Genomic DNA, 21,840 nt, shown 5'->3' with positions numbered 1-21,840 from the left:
CATGAACTCTGAAGTCACCATTTCTCTACTTGTTTCTCCCCATCACCTAATTTTTTTTTCTTTTTCTTTTTCCTTTGCTGAGGCAATTGGGGTTAGCTAGGAAGTGTTAAGTGTCTGATTTCAAATTTGAACTCAGGTCCTCCTGACTTCAGTGTTGATGCTCTATCCGCTGTGCCACCTAGCTGCCCCACCACCACCTTCTTTTAATTAATATCTTAAATAAAATAAATGAATAAATTGTTAAATAAACAATTATAAAATTAAATATTAACTAAATGAAATAAATTAACTGAATGAAAATTAATTAATTAAAAATACATTTTTAAAAAGATGTCTTATTCAGGTGCTCTTGTCTGGATGCTATTTTGTAATTGATTGTTTCAGAGGAGTAGAGTATGTGAGTATGAGTAATCCAATGTTTGTGTGTGCACATGTGTGTATACATGTAACATTTCCCTAACAAGACTGGAAGCTCTCAGAGGACTTCACTTCTCTGCACTTAACTCCCCTACAGAATGAAAGTCCCCTTAGAGAAACAATTGTTTCATTGTTTGTATTTTTCCTGTGCCCAGTACAAGTTTTTCTTTTTGTTAATTATCTCCAATTATCCTGATAATAGTTTGTTTCTTTATCATTTTCAGGTTGTCTCTTTATAATCTTGGGTTAACTTAGCACATAGTAGGCACTTAATAAATGTTTATTGATTGAATGATTAATAAATGTTCTAATGATAAACTTGCTATTGCCTCCTAAGCCAATGTTTTGCCAACAAAGGAATGCTCATTCTAGGGTATTATTGTCAAATTATTGTCTTGAGACTGAGAAGAGAGAATAATGAGACTTAATAATGAATGGGATTTGAAAATCATAATGGTCGCAAAAGATAAACCTACTAAAAGCTAATTTTTTTGGTTTGTTTTGCAAGGCAATTTGGGATAAGTAACTTTCAGGCTCAAAGTTTAAAAAAACTGGGAAAATAGGATTGATGGAATTTTGGGATTGGCAGAACAGAAGGGAAAAACTGAGATTCTCAATTCATTCATTTGCATAACCCATTCTCTCCTTAAAATCTCCCAGTAAAGGGGACTCCTTTTTCAAGCTTTCACAAGTGTTTCTGAGCACCCTTCTTGTTGTGGCCAGAGAATTCTAGAAGGATTATAGATTCTCAGTTGAAAGGGGTCCTCTAAAGTCAAGTAGTTCAAGGCCTTCATTTTTTTGGATGAGGAAACTGAAGATCAAGAGAATTTGTCCAATGTCACATTAGTAGTAAGATTCAAGGATTTGAACTCAGCTCTTTTGATCCCAACTAGAGTATTTTCTCCCCCACTGTATTATGTTGCCTCTTTTGCCTAATGTGACCAAGGGCAACAATTAGCCATCCATCTCTCCTGCCAGTTACAACCTTTATGATCTATACTTTAGAAAGACTACTCTATCCCTACCTGAACCCCTTTTTTAACTTTACAAAAAACACCCATGTTGCTCAAGTACACATGACCATTTAGTTTCTTTTCTGTTTACCTGGGAGAGACCCAGAAAAAAGGAAAACAACTGAAACCAAAGCAAAAAATAAGTTTTACACTCACCTGATAAGGAGATCCCGCAGATAAGCAAACTCACAGTGTGTAGTATTTTCAACTAAGGGAAGGAAATAAAGATTTACTATTAAAAATTGAAAGAGAGAAAAAGCCATCTTCCACATCTTTCTTCCAACACATCCTAGTCATAATTATTCTTGAATAGGAAACTTAAAATGGGATTTCACTACTTAAGCAGTATTATTTTTAGGAAATGTTCTGTGGGCAGTTTTCTTCTTAAATAGGCACATGCCTAAGTTTGCACATACAGCCATCCACCCAACATGGGATAAATCCAAATACCTGGCTCTCACTCAAGACATTTGTGCTTGGACAGACAGACACGTACATACATACACCACTTACATATATTATTAAGATTCATAAATTTGTCAAGAACACTTTCCCCTTTCCTCAGTTCTCTTGCTTTTCCTTTAATATTCCAAATAATTCTAAATAATTTCAAATAATTTTCTAATAAATTCTTAATGTATGCTATGACATACAAGAAAAAAGAGATAGCTGGAATCAGGCAATTTTCAGAAACGACAGGCAAAACTTCTGTCTCATATTCTCCTTGCTTCATATAGAGTTCAAGTATGAGAGGAGGATCAGACTTAAAATCTGGAAATTTCATCCATTCACTAAAACTAACAAAATCGATTTTTTTTGAGAGAAATAAATGTAACATCCTGGATTGATTTCAATTCATATGAAGAATATCTAAAATTTTTAGATTCAAATTTTAATAGAGCCAATAGTAATACGTATGACTATTTAAAAAGCTACTGCAAACATATTGAATTAAGAGAAATGTCTACAGGGGAAGCTACAGTGACTCTGTGCTGGTCAGACAACTAGACTATGTTCCAGAGGAACTAGATTTCTAGAGAAAATCAGCAAAATGAGGATTCAAAAAATATTTTTTTACTTCTGCCCCTGGGAATCTCTAATTCTTCAAATTCAACTCATAAGCATCATCTCCCTTCATGGGATCTTTCCTGATTCCACCTGCTAAAAGATTCCTACACCAGGAATATATTTTCTACATATTTATATGATGTGTTTATTACCCCCAGTAGAACATGAGGTCATTGGAGGCAAAGGTTATTTCATTTTTGTCTGTGTATTCAGCTTAATACAATGCTTAGCACTGTGGCTGTTCAGTTGCTTTTCAGCTATGTCTGATTCTTCTGACTCTCGGGGACACTTTTAGCCACCCCCTGCTTGGCCATTTTATTTTAACTGGACTTTGCCTCAGTGATCTCTAAGAGTTCCTCTAGCACAGTACTGAGCTCAGGCCTAGCCACTTGTGAGTGACAATTTCAACAGCTTCTCAGCATTTTCTGCAGTTTCCAATGTTGGCCACGAGGAGGAAGCAAAAGCATCACAATGAACAAATTGTCCTTACTTTGGGTTCCATTCCTTTTTTTCTATCCCACCCCCACTACTCCATTCTCCTTAGTCTTCAGTAAACAAATCCTCAATAAAAAGAGCCTTAATCAGCAAAATATCTTTAGGAAAGAGAAGGGACATAGGAGGAGATGGACTAGCTTAGTCACCCCAAGGAAATGAATAGCCGACAAATGCAGGATGCAGGACTTCAGTGGAAGGGGAAAAAAAAAACCACCCTGATCCTTATTAGAGATCAGCCCAAACGGATCTCCAGCATGTGTATGTAGGTGGAAGTAGGAAAGAGAATTCCAGAACAACTCTGTTCCAAAGGATAGGGTTGGGTTTGCATTAGTATCCTAGCACAGAGAAGGAAGGTCTGGAGAAAGGAAGATTCTTCCTGTCTGAAATTCTGGAGGTCTTACTTGCAGTTCTGTTGTCTAAGAACTGGGCTTGTCAATGTGGGAAAATATACCCAACACACACAGACACAGACACACAGACAACAGACAACACACACACACACACACACACACACACACACACACACACACACACACACTACACATACACCCCTCCTCCCTTGGGGGTGAAAGAAGGGAAGAGAGAGAAAACAATACACTATGCTTTCTCTATCCAACATTCAAAAAAAAGCAAAAACCGCCCAGCAGTCAATCAGAGCTAAAACAAAGGAAAAAGGGTCACTGTTCTTCCATTCCCTCCTCCACCCACAGTCCTTTCACTAGAACAAGATTTCTGGTGAATTTTTTTTTTTTCTGTTGCAGCATGGGCAAGCTCAATCTATCTGCTAAATGACCCATTTCCCATTGTAATAGAACAAGATTTCTGGTGGCTTTTTTTTTTCTGTTGCAGGATGGGCAGCTGAATCTATCTGTTAAATGACCCATTTCCCATTGTAATAGGTGGTTGTAGCAACAGAGAAATAAAATACTGGCACTGTTTAGATTTTTTAGTTATTAGTAAGTTACTCCTGAAAGAGTTCAATAGACCTTATTTGTCCTCACAAAAACTTAGTAAGGCAGATGGGATTGGGATCATATTTTTCATCAGACCTAGACTGATAATTTTTGTAAGATCATAGATTTTGAACTGAAAGGAACCTAAGTGGGGATCTAACAAAAATTTCCCCCACTCTCATTTTACAGAGGAAGAAACTAAAGACTCAGAGAGAGGACTTGACTTGCCTAAGATCATACAGCTAAAGAAAAAGTAACAATTTCTACTGGGTTTGAATTCTAAAATTCTATGTGTTGCTTCTAATTGTACAACACTGTGGCAAGGGAAGGAAAGTAATGGTAATGTAAACAATTCTTTTCTATTTATCTCATTTTTTTTTTAAAGAAAGTAAGAACCAATCTTGTTAAATAACTTGTTCAAAGTCAAACCAAGATCAATGGAGTCTCCCAAAATTCATTGGAGCCATTCATCTCAATTTCTTCAGTGGAAGCAGCCTTTTCCATGAGGCTGAGAGTTGATATTTTAATCCCAGATCTGCACCAAGAGCTGGTGTGTCTGGAATTCTTCTATCTCTCTAGATATTTCTTCACAAAGTGAAGAGTTGGATTAAATCAGGAGTTTTTAAACCTTTTTCATTTCATGAACCCTTTTAGCTATTTGATAAAAACCAAACCTTTCTCAGAATAATGTTTTTAAATGTATAAAATAAAACATATAGGATCACAAAAAAAATTATATTGAAGTAAATATGAAGAAATTTTTTAAAGTTCATGGATCTCAGATTAGGAACCCCTGAATTAGATGATCTCTAAATTCCTATGGATCCACAGAAGAGAAGTTACTTGTCCAGAATCATGAAGCTAGTTTGTGGCACAATTAGCATTACAACTTAGATATCTGAACTAAGTCCATTGTGATGATCTACAATATTTTCTGTCCCAATGGAGATCTCTATAGTACTGCTTTTTACTAATCCAGCCTCAATTTCACCCATTTGGAAGAAAAAAGAGAAGATGGTTACCTTCAATGGTGCCCCATTTAGTCTTCCTCCCAAGGATCCTTTTCCCATTCACTTGGTATTCATGGTCACTGCCCACAACAGCAAATGGAATCATTTCCTAAAGAAGAAAAAGGGGATATGGCAAGTTTTAGTACCTACATTTAGAGAAGTTCCATTAGTTTACCCAAACTTCTCACAGATGGGGACTAGATAAACCGATCTTTCTTTAGAAAGATCCATTCTACTACAGGAGAAACTTCTGAGCTAAGTTTTCTCCCAGACTCCAAGGATAGATTTAATGACAGAAAGAACACCCCTTACCTAGAGGGTTACCCCTGAGGGTAACTTACTGGAGGCACCAATTCCAGTTGGGGCAATTTTATACAAGTGAATCTTCAACTAATTTACTTACTCTAAATTTCTCATTGACTAGTCTGTCTTCTGGGTCTTCATCAAATTCTTTTTGGGGGTATACATCAATACCATTGGACAGCAAGTCAGCAGTGATCTGGAATCAGGGAAGTAAAGATAGCATATCAGCCTACAGAGCAAAGAATGGCCCCTGGATATACATACTCCTGTGTGTGTCTCCAACTCTACGTCCATCTTCCCTGACTTCAGGGAGAAGAGAATGGGCCATTTGCCTAGAGTAATCTGCACTCCTACATTTTTTTCAGAGAAGGAGGGAGTAGTCTGGCATCCTGGGAATTTTTCCCACTTTGCTTTGTGAACAAAAATGGAACAGAATAACAAAAGAAAGATTTTTAGGACATCTTTCCTGAACTACGCTCTATTATTCCTCTCCAGTTTAGCAAAATTGCTGACAAAATAATACAGGAACCATAAACCCACCCAAAGAAATTTTCAAGTCTTTCTTCTATCTTTAGGCAAAAGGTTCCCAGCTGCCTACTTACACCACAGTTTCTTTTCTCTGAATCCATACCCCACCCCTCTTTCTTTCCACCTCCTACCAGATTATAGCCTTCTCTCACAAGTTCAAAACTCCATAGCTTGTTCCCTGATTGAGAGGAATCCTTCTATTAACATTACATTCCTAACAAACTCATCATTTTGGACACCAACTCCACCACATGGAACATATAAAATCTCTCCCAAAGGAGAAATAAGTGAGAATTTTTGAAGAGCTTTTCAGATTTTTGCTGAGGATCATGGGTGTGCGATGAGGTACCCGGTACCTCCTACCAAGTACCAGGCCAAAGAATTGTGTTACTTTTTCTTTTCAAAAAGTCAGTTAATGATTCTTATCCCCTAAAATAATTTTTAACAAATGATAGATTCTGCCTTTCTTTGGGAATTATCCTTTCCATTTTTCCTACTAGAAAAATCAAACATTCTAAGAAATTTGGAATTAAAGGAAATCCTTTATATAGATAAGAAAGGAGGCCTAAAGAAGTGGATTGATTTTTCCAAGGTCACAAGCTAGAAAATGATAGAGCCAGGATTCAAATCTGAATCTTATTTCACTATACTTCTCCCTTATGATTATTCAACTGGTACTAGTCTCTCTAAAGTCAACAGTGACTTAAATGCCAAATCTGGTGGTCTTTTTTCAATTCTAATCTTTCTCAACTTTCACTGACACTACTGACCAACCTCTCCTAAGTATTCTCTCCTCAATGGATTTTTGTGACACTTTCTCTCTCCTGATTATTTCTATCAATCCAATCACTTGTTTATTTCCTTTGCTTGGACCATACTCCAAAGGATATCCTATAATTGTAGGTGTCCCCAACATTCCATCCTAGACACTCATTTTCTTCTATATTATCTTGGAAAGCTCACAAGTTATGACAGACTTAACTATAATCTCTATGCAGAAGACTCCCAGATCTTTATATCCAGTTCTAAGTTATTCCCTGACTTACATCGTCAACTAACTATTAAACATTTCAAAGTGGATGTACTGTATACAACTTCAAACTCAACACATCTAAACCTGAATTCAATTCTTCCTAACCACACTCCCCCCAACCCTTCCAACTTTTCTATTTCTGTCAAAGGTATCCTTACCATTCTAATCTCCCAGATTTATAATCTGGGAATTAAACTAGATTCTTCACTTGCCCTTACCCCACATATAGTTGTCAAATCTCAACATTTCTACTTTTATAAACTTTCTAATTGGACCTTCTCTCAGAATTAGTTATCACATTAGTTCACATACTTGTTATCTTTCACTTAGATTATTACAGTGCCCTCCTAACTGATGTTTTCACTCTCAAACCACTCCAGTAAATTATCCACACTGCTAATAGAATAAGTTTCCTTAATGACCACATCATTCTCCTTACTTAAACAGCTCTGGTAGCTTCCTACTGTTTAACTATTCCTATTGTTAAACTATAAAGTCCTCTGTTTAGGTTTTAAAACCCTATGTAATTTAACATGTATAGGACTGCTTGCCACCTTGGGGAGGGAGGGGAAAAGTCAGAACAGAAGTGAGTGCAAGGGATAATGTAAAAAAATTACGCAGGCATGGGCTCTTGTCAATAAAAAGTTATAATTAAAAAAAAAAAAAACACCCTATGTAACCGGACCCCAATCTGTCTTTTCAGCTTCGATGTTTATTATTCTCCCTCTTGTACTCAACTATCCAGTCAAACTAACCTTTTTCTTTGCAATTCACTCAATACTCTCCCCATCTCCAGTCTCCTTGTCTTTAAAGTGATCATCCAGTATATATGGAATGCATTTCCTTCCTTACCTTTCCCTCATAGAGTCCCTCACTTCCTTTAAGACATAGCTCAAACATCATCCTTTCTTTCCCTTTCCTTTTCTGTGTTCTTGTTTCCGTCTCCATCTATTTGTTGTTTCCTCCATTAAAATGCAAGCCTAGAGTCTGTTTTATTCTTTTTATTTCTATTTCCAGAGCCTAGCACACTGCCTGGTACATAGAAAACACTTAAGAAATGCTTGTTGATTGATGATCTCTTAGAAGAGGCAAAAAGTTTGCTTGTGCATCAATATTTCCAGATAAGCCTGAGCTAATAAACATGAATCATTGTTCTCAGGGACTGAAATCAAATTTGTGTCAAAGCAAGAGAGCAATTATCAGATGCTTTTTGGAACATCAGCCAAAAAGCATTGACCTCTAAAGGATTCCTGTCCTTCTTATCAGACACATGTCCAAAGACATGATGGAATGTCCCCTACCATACCAGCCCAGCCCATTCCCCAGGAAGTCAGGACAATGGGCTGGTGATCCACTGGGGCTCAAGTTATTACTGTTCCCCTTTCTAGAACAGTGAAAACAGTGTCCATTGCTTGCTGCATCAAAATTTCTGTTAATATGTGACTACGTTCTGTAACAAAGTCCCCCAGTACTAAAGGATGAAAGCACAATCTTAATTTTTTAAGAGAGAAATGAACCCTCATGGACTTTCTCTTCCATCCAAAGAAAATCAGGTAAATGTCACCTGTGATTCCTCTTTGTCACGTTTCATTCATTGGGAGCAAAACAGACCAGAGTTAGTATGGCACCTATGATTTCATTAGGGTAGGGAACTTCCTCTTCCAAAGATCATCAACATCTTGCTTATCATCTTAGAGGGATGCCTAGAGCACTGTGGGGTTAAGTCATTTGCCCAGGATTATAAAACCAGGATATAGCAGAGATCAGACTTAAACGTAAGTCTCCCAAGCTCCAAAGGTCAGCTCTCTATCTACTTAATATCTAGCACTGCCTGTCAGGTCAGAGGTACTCACTGAAATTGGAGCTGGATTTTTTTCTCCTCAGATACTCTAATTCAAAGAAAGAAACAATTCTCACTATATGTAAATTTGTATTACAAAATTCAACTTTATATAAAGAATTTTGAAAGAAGCCTGTTAATATCACTCTATAGTACTTTGAGCTCATAATCTATTTCTGGGTGTGTGTGTGTGTGTGTGTGTGTGTGTGTGTGTGTGTGTGTGTATGTGTGTATTTTTCTGTCGGTCTCCCTCTCTCCTCCCACCGAGTCCTTTAGTATGATTTTTCACTCAAAAAAACCTCCAATTAAATGCAAAATAATGTATTGTGGAGGAATCATCCCCATGCTGGATAAGCTTTAGACCTCTGGCATCAAGAGACCTTTGCCCTGCCCTGCCCTGCCACTTGCCCACATTACCCAGCCCTGATATGGATGGCTCTGGTCCCATATCTTATTCCTCTAGCTCTTACTTCTCTGTTTCCATTCCCCTATTTATCTTTAAATTGTATGCCAACTCCCTCCTTCCACAGGCAGATGGCCCTCTTCCTGTCTCCCTCTTTCTTTTCCTTCCCCATCTCCTAATTCACATTAGGTAAAAATCATAAAGGTCCATTTGTGTAAAGTGAAAACTCTCTGTACCACCTTTTCCTAGAAGTCCTGTATGGCTTCCTTAAAACTGCTACCTTGAGAGGAAAGGAAGGTGTTGCATGTGGTAGGGTACATAGAAGCCACCATCCCTGGGGAATTCTGACTGGCATTGCTTTCAAGTGCAGCATAAGGAACTATTTGGAGGTGAAAGAGCTTTCTCTGCCTGCTCCAGGCAATCCCTCTGGGCTGAGACTGCAGGATTACTAAACCAGAGCTGCCTTTGGAGTATGAGGGGACATGGGGAGAGTTCATAGGCAGGGGGAGAGGGGAAAAACAATAAAAATGTGGAAAAAACTGCAAAGCTTTACCCTTTGTTTGAAGTAGTCTCTTTCTTCCAGGGTTAGAGTGTCAGCTTTTGCAATGACCGGGACGATGTTGACCACTTTGCTCAGACGTCTCATGAACTCAATATCCAGTGGTCGGAGACTAGAAATGAAGAAGTTGACTTAGATTGAAGTGATCAGGAAGGGGAAAGGGAAGGGAAAACAACAGTTTTCAGTGACCAGGATGACATGGCCAGGGGAGAACATGATAACAGTTATCCATGTAAGCCAAAGCCTGTTTTCTACTGTGCTTAGTTGGGGAGGGTTAACTCAATTGGGTAGAGTATGGTGTTAACGAAGCTATCATGGATTTGATCTTCATTCAAACCAGCTTGCTTTTACACAGAGGAAATACTCTGCATCTTACCCAGGGTAATAAGAGGACTTATGGAATGTGGATAGTTCAGCAAAATTCATTTATTATCCTGAACCCAGCCCATCTCTCCTACCCCAACTAAGGCCTTTGTTAAGCTCAATAGCCAAGAATGTAAATTTAATTGGGTTTTATTATTGTTTCAATTTAAAATTCAAATAAATTATTTATCAAGAAAAAGACCTTTAAAATTACTAAACAAAGAATTTTGTATATCTCAGGTATAATCCATACTAGACAATTCTGCTCTTCCTTCCTCCAGTGAAGAGATGACATTGCTAATTTCCTGGGCCTGTCTGTCACTAGTCCTGAATATCGGCCCAAATGGAAGTCTCTGCTGTGGGGCTTTTTTTATTAGAAGGAGAAGAAAAAAAACTAACAAAATAGCTGGGGAATGTAGTAAATCAGGTCTCTTTCTAGCTGGCCACCTGGGTCCCAGCCAAAAGAGTCCTTACTTCTGGCTTTACCCAACCTATCTCCATTCTGATAAAGTGCTGTCACCTATCATCTCATATCCCATACCCTCAAAGATAAAATGTTCTGCTTTTTACAAGTACTGCTGGCACCAGCAGCAAAGACTGGGAGGGAATCAAACAGCCTCCATCTTCTGGTAGGCCAACACCACCATCACTTTCCTGGTTACTTAGACTATAAGCAGACCCTGTTCTTTAGAGGGTTTCATAGCTGTAAACATTGTACAGCCAAGTATTTTACTCCTATTGTGGCAGTGGAACCTGCTAGACAGCACATAAAGAGCAAAAGTAGCCAAAGCAAATTACACAATCCCATCCAGAATGTGGGAGAAATCTGCCTGGGCTTAAAACAGTCAATCATGAATAAAAATGAGATCTTGTTTTAGTTCTACCACCTACTAGCTGTAAGAACCTGAGTAAGGGTCATTTCTCCAGTCTGGGTCCCTTATTTCCTTAGCCATAAAATAGAGAGAAAAGTAGATTAAATAATCTTTTTTGGGGGGAATGGGAGGGGAATGGGAAGAAGAAGGGCAATCAGGGTTAAGTGACTTGTCCAGGATCACAGAGCTAGTAGGTGTTTGAGGGGGGATTTGAACTCAGGTCCTCCTGGTTCTAGGACCTATGTAGCTGCCACTGTGCTCAAATAATCTTTAAAGTGCCTTCCTAGCTCCAGTCTTCATAATGCTTCTTCTATCTTTCAATAATAATAGCAAAACTAGAATTTATATAAATTATTAAATATAAAAATATTTTCACATTTGCAAATTTCTTTAGTTTATCTCATTTGATCCTCACAAAGGCTCTTTGAAAAGTAGGTGCTGTTATTATTATAGCTGTTCCAGTTTTAAAAAATTAGAAAATAGCCACAGAGCTTGTATATATCTATATAGCAGGCTTTGAATTTACTCTTCCTGATTACAAATCTAGCACTCTATCAACTGTAATCTAATTGCCTCAAGGAAATCAACACAGTATATTATTGCTATTAATTATCACTGTCATTTTTATTATTTCTCTACCTTTTTGGTATCCTGAGCAAAAAGGATGGAAACACTTCTCATGTCATATATGTGGAAAAAGTCTCAATATAATCAAAAATTAGCAGTTAAATTAAGACCCTTTTCACATTTCCCAGCTTTTCCTTTATAGGCTAATTTTAACTAGGTCATTAGGTCTCAAATGGCTTATTGCTGAGTTAGCCGACATGCTACTTTGGTAACAGAAGATGAGTCACTTGGCTCTGGATGGGATAGTTTTGGGGTAAATGAAAGAAAAAGGATTTATGAAGGGCTTCCTATGTGCCAAGTGCTGGTGATGAACAAAAGTAACACATTCCTTCTCCCAATCCCTGCTGGGCAGTTAGCAAAGCATAGTGTTCCTGGCCCAGAGGTCCTGTTTCTATCTTTGAGCATATAGTCCTCAAATCTGAGCTCTCTTGTTGACCTGGGAAAGGAGGGAGACCCTAGAACCACTGAACCCCCCAGGATAGGGACCTCACTGTTGGGTCTGGGCACCTACTTTCTCACAAAGGTTCCAAGTTTGAGTTTCCTGTCCTCTTTCTAGGGCTCTTGTCTATGGCCACATTCATTTTCCTCTCTCACCACCCTCTGCTTCCAAAACCCCTTAGCAAACAAACAAAACAGCTTTCCTAGATCCCATATACAGTTAGCACTGTTCAGGTAAAATAGACAAAAAAGAGTTATTCTGGATGGCTAGAGCCTTTAGATTTGTGTTAGCTTGGGTATGGGAGCTCGGGTACTAGAGGGAGGAAGATAGAGAGTTTATATATCTCCCCCTCCACATGAGGTTCTGAGGCACTATGATTCCTCACTTAAGAATCAATGAATCACAGATAGAAATAGGAGGAACCTTTGTAATTATTGAGACCAGAGATGCAAACACATTGCCCAGATGGGGTCCAGAACACTCCTGAGTATAATCATAATCAAATTAAAATGTATTTGAGAAATATTTAACAAAATAATAAAATTACAATAAAATGCGAATGATATTATGTTTAAAATTGTCAATATGCAGCCCAGAGAAATCCTTAACTATGGATTTTTTTGTTCAGTCATTTTAGTTGTGTTCACCTGTTTGTGATCCCATTTGGGGTTTTCTTGGCAAAGATACTGATACTGGAGTAGTTTACCATTTCCTTCTCTAGTTCATTTTACAGATGAGGAAACTGAGGCAAGCGGGGTTAAGTAATTTACTCAGAGTGACACAGAGAAATATCTGAGGATTTGAACTCATGAAGATCAATCTTTTGACTTCACACTCAACACTCCATCCACTAGCTATTCAAGTATGGATTAATGGCCCCCATTTCTGTTTGAGTATGATAACACCGATCTAGACCAAAATCACTATACCCATCATTTTGTGCAGATAGATAAAATATAAATTGTGCAGATAGATAAAATATAAAGCCCCTCCATCACCCAGCTCTTAGCAACAACATAAGGGACACAGATGGAATCTGCTTCTACTCCACATGATAGCTCATTGCTGGCAAAGTTCTGAGGCATGACTAAGAAAGAGATGATATAATGCTCAGCATCTTTTCCATAGCTAACTCAATATAAATTCTGAGGAAAAGGTTTGCAGAGGAAACTCTTAGTCAGCAGAAAGATGTATTACATTCAGTACAGAAAGATGAGAGCTAGGAAATCTGAGTTTTGATCCTGGCTCTGGTCCTGTCTGGTTAAATAATCTTTGGCCTTCACTTCTAGACTTCAGTTTTTTTCATATCTGATGAAAAAAAGGACTGACTTAGATTCATAATGTCATATTCAAATAGAAATGCATTCCTGAAGGCTGCCTATTGACTTAGAAAACTACAAATTAACATTACCTATGTTGTACTGTGTTTTTATTTATTTTGTTAAACATTTCCCAATTACATTTTAATCTGGCCCCCAGTATGAGATCCATGAGTTTGACACCTCTGATCTAGAGGGTCCTAAGGTCCTTTCAGCTCCAAAGACTTTTATGGTATCAGTATTTCTGCCCATATAACAAAGACCGAAAGATGGCAATCTGCCTTATACATACGAGTGGCCAGTGGCAGGAATGAAATAGATGCAACAGTGCACCCGGGTATCTGGGATCCTCTTCTTTCGGTTGATGTTAATTTCCTCCTGCAGGTATTTCTCATACTGATCATTGATGAACTGCATAATAGGTTGCCAGCTGTGCAAAAGAGTGGGGTAGGTAAAAAGTTGTTATTTTTTTTTTGGAGTATGTGCAACTCCAGACCTAGAATTTCCTTATTATCAGAGTCAAGGAGAAAAGATCTACCACCTATTTCACCAAATGTTTTCATAGCTTTCTGGAGGATCAATGTGGAGTTCAGTTTGCATGCTCTCACAAAGCAGTGAGCATTTGCTCAGTGGTCTGTCAAATTATGTTGAAAGCTTCCCACTTTAATCCCTAACCCTATATTGTGATTAAAAACTTCATTAATCTCCTAAAGTTTCTACCCTCTTTTTAAGTATATTCCATGCTCCTCTGCCACAAAATCATAGGAATATATTTCTCATTCAACAGAAATGGTACAGTTTTGTGTTGTCCTCAACAGGGTCAGTCTTTTTTTTTTTTTTTAAAGAGGTATTAGATACCAAGATAAGTGTACCTACTACTCAATTGTTGCTGCCTTTGGAGGCAGTTAGCAAAGTCCTCATTAGCCCCAACTTTGGAGGATGCAAACTCTATATTCCCATTCTCTCCCAACATATGCCAGCAGAAATGCAACCTGAACAAGAATCTTGAGGCTTGGTATGCTCACCAGTTCTCATTGTTAATGTGATCCCCAAAACCTGGTGTGTCAATCACAGTCAACTTCATCCGGACACCCTTTTCCTCAATTTCTGCAAAAGGAAGAAAATAGTATCTTGGAGTTTGACAGAAAGAGCAAAAGGGAGACAGGGTAGTTATTCCTTCTAGAACTCAAAGGGAGAAACAATTAAGTTCCTTCCAAGTTGGAAGGAAGTTGTGACTTTTTGCTATCAGAGAAAAAAGTAGAAAGGTGAAGGATGACAGAAGCTTCAGTAAGTACTAAAACCTCAGTCCTGAGAAGAAAAGACCTAAGACAATCCCACCTTCCTCTTCCTCTACACGAATAGAAATAATGATTTTATTCATCAGCATGAAAATTTCTTTTACCCCAAATTATTTTTAACAAGGACTGATGTCAGAGGGAGTGGGGTATAAGCAAAAATTATTTCATGATTTTTAATGAAATTTTTCCTTTGCCTATAGAGAGCAAGACTAAACAAGAGGTTTTAAAAAATCCTAAAGGGAGCCACTGAATTTTACAGATCCCATTCTTAGTGTATTAAACTGAGAGTTTCCGTTTCACTCAAAGAGCTCCTCTTCTAACATCTAACTTTCCTCTGGGATGGAATGTTAGTTTGTCTGATTTATGAAAGGTCCATATCCCCATTGATAACAAGAAGGACAGCTGCATCTCTGTGGGTAATGATCCCTGAGAGAACTGAATGAATGATGTTCCATTAAAGTCCCTCCAATCCCTGTTTTCACCTGTTTCCCCAGCAGAACACAGCCTAAGGTCTCACCATGAGTGATGGATTTGATCTCAATGGTTTTGGGAATCCGTTCCTCTGAAACTGGTTGGACTGATTTCCGACTGACTTTGGATTTGAACAAAGTGTTGATTAATGTGGATTTCCCTAAGCCACTCTGACCTGAAAAGAATAAAGGCAAGCTGAGTTAGTCAGAATACTATGTTAAGTTATATTTCATTGGAGTCCATAAGCTTGACATTCTGGTATTTCTGCTTGGAAGACAACACTCATTCCTTTATGACTTCAAGGTTTTTCCATATTTGACCCAACCTGACCTGTTTTTATACCCTGAAGTCCATCAGTTTTTCTTAAGTAACTTCAGTCATTTATAGGATCATATTTTATGCCAAATTATCACACAAAGAAATTATCACCAATTTATATTGATTACCCTCACACATGAAGATCACCTAAAAATTCCCAATGGTATGGTAAAGAGACCAGCATGCTGCAATGGAGAGAATGATCAATACTAGTTCTGTTAAACACTGCCTATGTGACTTTGGGCAAATTATTTCACATATCTCAGACTCAGTTTCCTCATTGATAAAATGAGAGGCCTTGATCTATAAGGTCTTCTAACTCTAAATCCTGCTGGTTTAATTCAGAGAAAAACTCTAAGAATTGTCATTTCCCACATGTACAAAAATGTTTGTAGCAGCCCTTTTTGTAGTGGCAAGGATCCAGAAATTGAATGGATGCCCATTAGTTGGGAAATGGCTGAATAAGTTATGGTATATGAATATAATGTTGTTCTATAAGAAATGATGAACAGGCTGATTTCGGAAAAGCCTGGAAGGATTTACATGAACTAATGCTAAGTGAAGTGAGCAGAACCAAGAGAACATTGTACACAGTAACAACAAGATTATGTAATGCTCAACTTTGACAACCTTGGCTCTTTTCAATAATGAAGTGATTCAAGGCGATTTCAACAGACTTGGGGTAAAAAGAGGTCCCTCAGGGCTCTGGGCAATGCTATCACTGTCCTGTTGACCACATCCTCAAGCTAAATACGGCCAGGTAGATGAGAACTAGTTGTTGCTTATTTGCTAGTGACCACCCTAGCAGTTCCTATCCAAAAGTCTTCCCAGCTCCACTTGCACATCCTTCACTCTCCTTCCTCCATCACAATTTCTGAGAGACACAGAATAGTTGCTCTATCTCAAGCAAATACCAAAAAATAAAGGCAAGTTCACCCCACTTCTCTCCTTTCTCTGCAAGTAAGAAGCCCCCAGTCACCATGCTGGCATCTTTAGAATTAATGACCCATTAATAGCGTTTAGAAATGGGTGGGTATGTCTACTCTTCCTCAGATACTGGCTTTAATTATGTCCTTGTCCACTTTCTTCCAACTCATTCCTTTCTACACAGGTAATTTCTATTATTTATATTTCCTATCCTTAATGCCTTATTCAAATAACATTCCTCACTGAAAGATAGATCATGTCAAAATATCACCCATAGATGCATGGGTGTATTTCCCTATGAATGGTGTATTTTATCCCATTGACATTTCTTCGGGGAGGGAGGGGAGAAAGGACCCTGACTTTAGGATTGAGAATAAGGATCAGGCACTTAGCAGAGAATGCTCTTGGCTCTCTAAATGTCTTGCTTTAAATTTGAGTTAAAGGGTCAGAAAAATAATGATGAGGGGAGCCAAAATCTGACTCAAAGCAAAAAAATGCAACAAGTATCTCTAAAAGGGTCACATATGTATTTTTTTTCTTTAGCATGTAAGAAATGTTCAGTGCACAGAAAGAAAAAATTATAATCTCCATATTGAAGGGTTTCAGAGTAGCCAGACTAATATATACTCAAAGAATTAAAACCAAACACTTGAGTAAAACATGTAAAAGGAGTCATGTAAGCAAAAAATAAATTGCCAATAAATAAAGCAAATAGTTTGGAAAAAAAAAATCTCACTTAAATATTGAAAAAGGGTCATAAACTGTATCTCCTCTTCCCCTCCACCAGATCATTTCCATTTTCAGCTAAACTGAATCCTGACCTTTATTTTTTTTTTAGTGACCACCTCCTTCCACTAGCCACAGTATTTCCTGTAAGCTCTCTGGGGCCTTGGGGCCCCACGAAGGGTCTAAATGTAACTTCTTAGCCTCACTGCAAAGCAAAGCTGCTTCAGGTTACTGGGAACTATTAAGCCCACAAATGGGTGTATAGGTAGAGGTAGAATTGGGGGTGGAGAATATCAAAGACAGCCACAGTTTAAAATCCCAGCACTAGATTTCTCATTCTCTTTTGAATTGTTAGGGGAAACCGCATAGGACAAATATAATAAGCCCAATCTTCCTCCATTCTTTCCCTCTTTCTGTAGCGACAAGTTTCCATTCACCCAGGTTCACAACCCTGAAGTCATCATTGACTTTATTTTCACTTCCCCTTCCCTTCTTTTCCCCTTTTTCCCTCTTCCCTTCCAGTCTCTAAAAGCCACTATCCTAGTTTGGTCCCCCTTATCTCTTGCTTGTGTAAGCTCAGCCTCAGTTTCTTTATCTTCAAAATGGGTATGAGATCTTTATCACTTACCTACCAGGGTTTTTATGAACATCAAATGAGACAATATATGTAAAGTGCTTTGCACACCTTAAAACACTATATACATGTCAATTACCATTGTTGTCTTCGTTAGAATCACATTTCATTCTCATACATTATGATGAAGATTTGGGAGAAGCACTCCAAGGACAAGTTGCTATCCTGTTATTTTACACTTAGTAGTCTGCTAAATTAGTTCTGTTTAATATTATTATATAGGTTATTAAAATGACTGTTCCTGAAATGAGTGTTGGAATATCAGCTCATTTTCTCTGGAAGCATCTTTCCTTCCATTCTCTGGAAATATCTTTGGGATAACCTGAGGAGCAGATAGGACAAGAGAGATGACATATACCTCACCTTCTTCCACAGAATTTTAATTTTTTCTGATGTGTCTCCATATTTTGAAAGTTTTCCATTTAAAGTAATTGGAGATTATGAGCAGTGAGAAAGACAAATTCAATTTAAAAACTGTGTTCTTAAGTTTTTATGGATCCATGCTGTGTCTAAGCAGTTGTAGGGAACAGTTCTGTCTGTAATGATGCTCTGGTTTCAATACAATGTGTTTATTGAATTTGAAAATACACTTGGGGTTTATATTTGGAATATAATGGTTCTCATGTTTTTGCAATTCAGTTTGGATAGAAATAATTCAGAGACAAGTCATTGTCCTAAGAACTATTACACAAATGGGTCAAATCATTTTTTAAAGTCTGAATAAAAGTATTAATATAATAAGCTCATCATCTATCTCACTGAAAGCATTATTCATACACTTATGTGTTCATAATAACACTGATGACAGGGGAGGTAGGTGGCATTAAATCTGGAGTTGAGAAGACCTGAGTTTAAATCCAACTCAGGCAGGAATTTCTCCAAGAAAGTCATTTAACCTCTGTTTATCAACTACAAAATGGGGATAATAATAGCACCTATCTCTCAAATGAGGTAATGTTTTGCATACCATTTAGTACTATGTTGGCATATAGTAGACATTATACAAATGCTAACTATTTTTGCAATAATGATAATACATATCTTATTCTGTCCCTACATGATTTTGGTTTCTTCTGTCAAATTTCTTTATTTTGAAAGTTTTTCTGTGACATTTTTCACATAGTGACACCTATTAAGAAACTTCTTCAAATTTTTATAGATCACTGTTATGTAAGGGATAACAGTTCTGTGTATGATAAGGGTTTATTTCCAATTGTATTGGAAATCAATGTATCAAGTATTTTTCAGGTATTTTTTGGCATAGGGTTCTGTTGATTTTTCAATCTATGACAGAAGCCAAGCTTTTGATGTAAAATTCCAGGCACCAGGTGATACCTTGCTATTTACTTGGTCTGTGCTAAATTTTTCCAGTCTGCACTGATGTGTTACAGTTTCTTTTGTCTCCTTGCATTAATTTATATTGATTTGCTGGTAGTGACATGGCCTGAATTGATACCAAAAATCCTACTGGTTTCCACAAACAAACCCAACAGAGCTCAGGCATTTGTTAGATGCTTCTTTGTTGACATTTTGTTTTCTAAATTCAAGTGGATTTCATCCATGTAAGACCTTTTGATTCCACTCTTGGATTTTAGTTGCTTTTAAGGCTCCAGTCAGATGTAAACCACTTTTGATTACATTAAATGATGTATATATGTTATCAGTCTTTTCTACTGCTCAATGAAGTGATATATACTTGTTCCAAAAAAGTATTTCTGTGAGTTTTTGACTTGTTTATTATGTGACTTAAGAATTTCTATCAACCCTCTTCCTCCTTTTTTTGGTACAAAGCCCTAATCCTCTCTAACTGCCTTAGAGTATGGGTCCTGTGTTTTGTTGTTATTTTACGATTTTTTGTTAATATATATCTCAAAACTGTTATGGTACATTTTACATTTTCTGAAATATGGCCTGGTATTACGTAGGTGTTAATTGCTTCAAATGTGCTTTGATTTTAGAATTCCAATAAGTTTCTTAATAGCCATAGCCTTCCTTTGATATCTTTATGCTTAACATGTTTATTTTATTTTTATTTTATGTTTAATTTATGTTTGGTGTAATGCCCAGATGAGATCAAGATATATTTATAGGTCAACTTCATCCACTAGTTCAATGAGACCTTTGGATTCAAGTTCAAAGCCTTTAATTTCTGTCTTTCCTTTGGTGTGTTAAGAATCTTATACTTATAAGCAATTATTAAGCACTACTATGTGTAGTGCACTAGATGTCATCCATATATAGCAACTATTAATAAGATGTTTTAGTTTGACTCCTTTAATTTGTAAGCCACTGTTAGTTCTATTTAGGAGAGATGACTTATAATGAACTTAAGACTAAACAGAGCCACAATGGACTGTCTCCCTGTCTCTCTGGAAAATTGCCATGTTTTAACATTATTGCATCGATGACACATTTCAAAGAGAATAGATCTCTGTGGTTGTCAAACACATTAACATAATTACCAAACATGGTAATAACACAATATTTTATACATTGTTAGTATTAGTGTTATGTGTTGTTATTTTTTGTTATCATTAATATTATTATATTCTTAGCAAGTAATTCAACTATCTCAAACAAAATTCAGTCTGGAGGAGAGAGGAAAAGGAAAAAAAGGTAAGAATAAGGGGAAGACAAGACGCACCAACCACCATGATGTTGAATTCAAAACCCTGCTTCATGGCTTTCCGCCTCATCTGCTCAAGGATGGCATCAATTCCCACATAGCCAAAGTCAAGTGCGGCCTTCTCATTCCGCTGGGGTATGGCTTGCTTTAGCCCAGCATCTCTGGAGTTGTCTGCCATAATGCTGGTATAGCTAGGAATTGCCTCTGAGGCTGTGGAGAGAAAAAAGAGAGAGACATTAGAAATGAAATTCAGATGCTCATTGATTAGAAAATGGACAAATTATAGTATACGGATTTAATTAAAACACTACATGAAATGATGAATAATAATTCAGAGTTTAATTAAATATGCAAAATGAATGCAGTGATGTGAGGAAAAAAGCAAAAAAAAGGAATTAATAATTGTGTAATTATAATCACCAAGTGTGACTTCAAATAAAAGATCAGAAAGTGTATATCATTTTCTTTGCAGAGGTGGGGGACTATGGGCATGAAACACTTCATATACTGTCAGACTCATTTGATGTGCTGGTTAGTTTTGCTTTTTTTCTTCCATGTTTCTTTTTATTCTTTGCTACAAAAGACTATCTTGGGGGGGGGGGAAGAGGAAGACAGGGAAAGGAGGGAGGAAGGAAGAAGGAGGGGGGAGAGGGGAAGGGGAGGGGGAGAAAGGAAGAGAGGGAGAGAGGAAGAGATTGATTCTAAAATTAAGTCATTATATCCATTTGGAGCTTACTATGGTAAAAGATTTACAATGTTGGTCTAACACAGTAAATTCTGTTCAACTTTTCAGTTTTCCAAGTTTTCCATAGTCTTTATCTAATAAAGAATATTTAGTACAATAATGCTCTTGGTTTTACAGAACACATTATTTTGGAGTTTGTCTTATCTAGTCTGTTCTACCAATCAACTTTTCCATTTTTTAAAAAAAGCCTCAAATAGTTTTGATAATTACTGCTTTATAGTTTGGTTTGATATCTGGTCATCCTAGGTCCCATTCATTCCTACAAGTTTCTATTATTTCCCTTGAGACATTTAATCTTTTCTTTCTCCAGATAACTTTTGCTATTATTTGATCTAGTTCTACAAAATATAATACTTAGCATGGCATAGTGGATAAAAAGCTAGTCTCAAAGCTAAAATGATGTGGGTTCAAATTGTCTCTAACACATTTGCTAACTCTAGAAAGTCATTGAACATCTCAATAGACAAGGCAACTCTTTAGGACTAAGTGGCACAAGAAAAAAGAAAAAATGTATATATGTATGTGTGTGCATGCAAATTTATACATATTAATTAAAGCTTTCTCTCATTCCTCATCCTTGTTAGGTATTGACCTGTACTAGTAGAAGGAATTTCCTTATCAGGAAATACACAGGAAATAATAGGTCCAGCTCCTATCCCCTTTAAAGAGACCCCTTGGTAGTTTGACTCATACTACTTAATGTTTTTCATATTGAGCAACACACTAAAAACCAACAGCTCTTCTTGCTGTGTTCTGTCACTAATAGTTATCATTCTTAACTTGCTTTGTTGTTACATGTTCTAGAAGATATATTTGTCCTCAGTGAGACCTAAAGGAAAATCATCCTTATATT

General features: G+C 37.1%; 1 protein-coding gene across 4 annotated transcripts in view; it reads right to left on the bottom strand.

Annotated features, from left to right (window-relative positions):
* SEPTIN9 (septin 9) overlaps window positions 1-21,840 on the bottom strand; it is a 277,162-nt gene that overhangs the window by 2,837 nt on the left and 252,485 nt on the right. For all 4 annotated transcript variants that reach the window (XM_012548651.2, XM_003768675.4, XM_031965558.1 and 1 more), the window contains 8 exons: window positions 20,261-20,452; window positions 15,058-15,186; window positions 14,268-14,349; window positions 13,535-13,672; window positions 9,617-9,734; window positions 5,360-5,455; window positions 4,969-5,065; window positions 1,587-1,638 (listed from right to left, as the gene is read on the bottom strand). In XM_012548651.2, the coding sequence (XP_012404105.1) occupies window positions 1,587-1,638; window positions 4,969-5,065; window positions 5,360-5,455; window positions 9,617-9,734; window positions 13,535-13,672; window positions 14,268-14,349; window positions 15,058-15,186; window positions 20,261-20,452 (904 nt within the window). The remainder of the gene's footprint in view (window positions 1-1,586; window positions 1,639-4,968; window positions 5,066-5,359; window positions 5,456-9,616; window positions 9,735-13,534; window positions 13,673-14,267; window positions 14,350-15,057; window positions 15,187-20,260; window positions 20,453-21,840) is intronic.

This window comes from Sarcophilus harrisii, chromosome 4, assembly GCF_902635505.1.
Source record: "Sarcophilus harrisii chromosome 4, mSarHar1.11, whole genome shotgun sequence".
In the NCBI taxonomy this organism is placed as follows: domain Eukaryota; kingdom Metazoa; phylum Chordata; class Mammalia; order Dasyuromorphia; family Dasyuridae; genus Sarcophilus; species Sarcophilus harrisii.
This window is presented reverse-complemented; position numbering and strand designations above follow the sequence as displayed.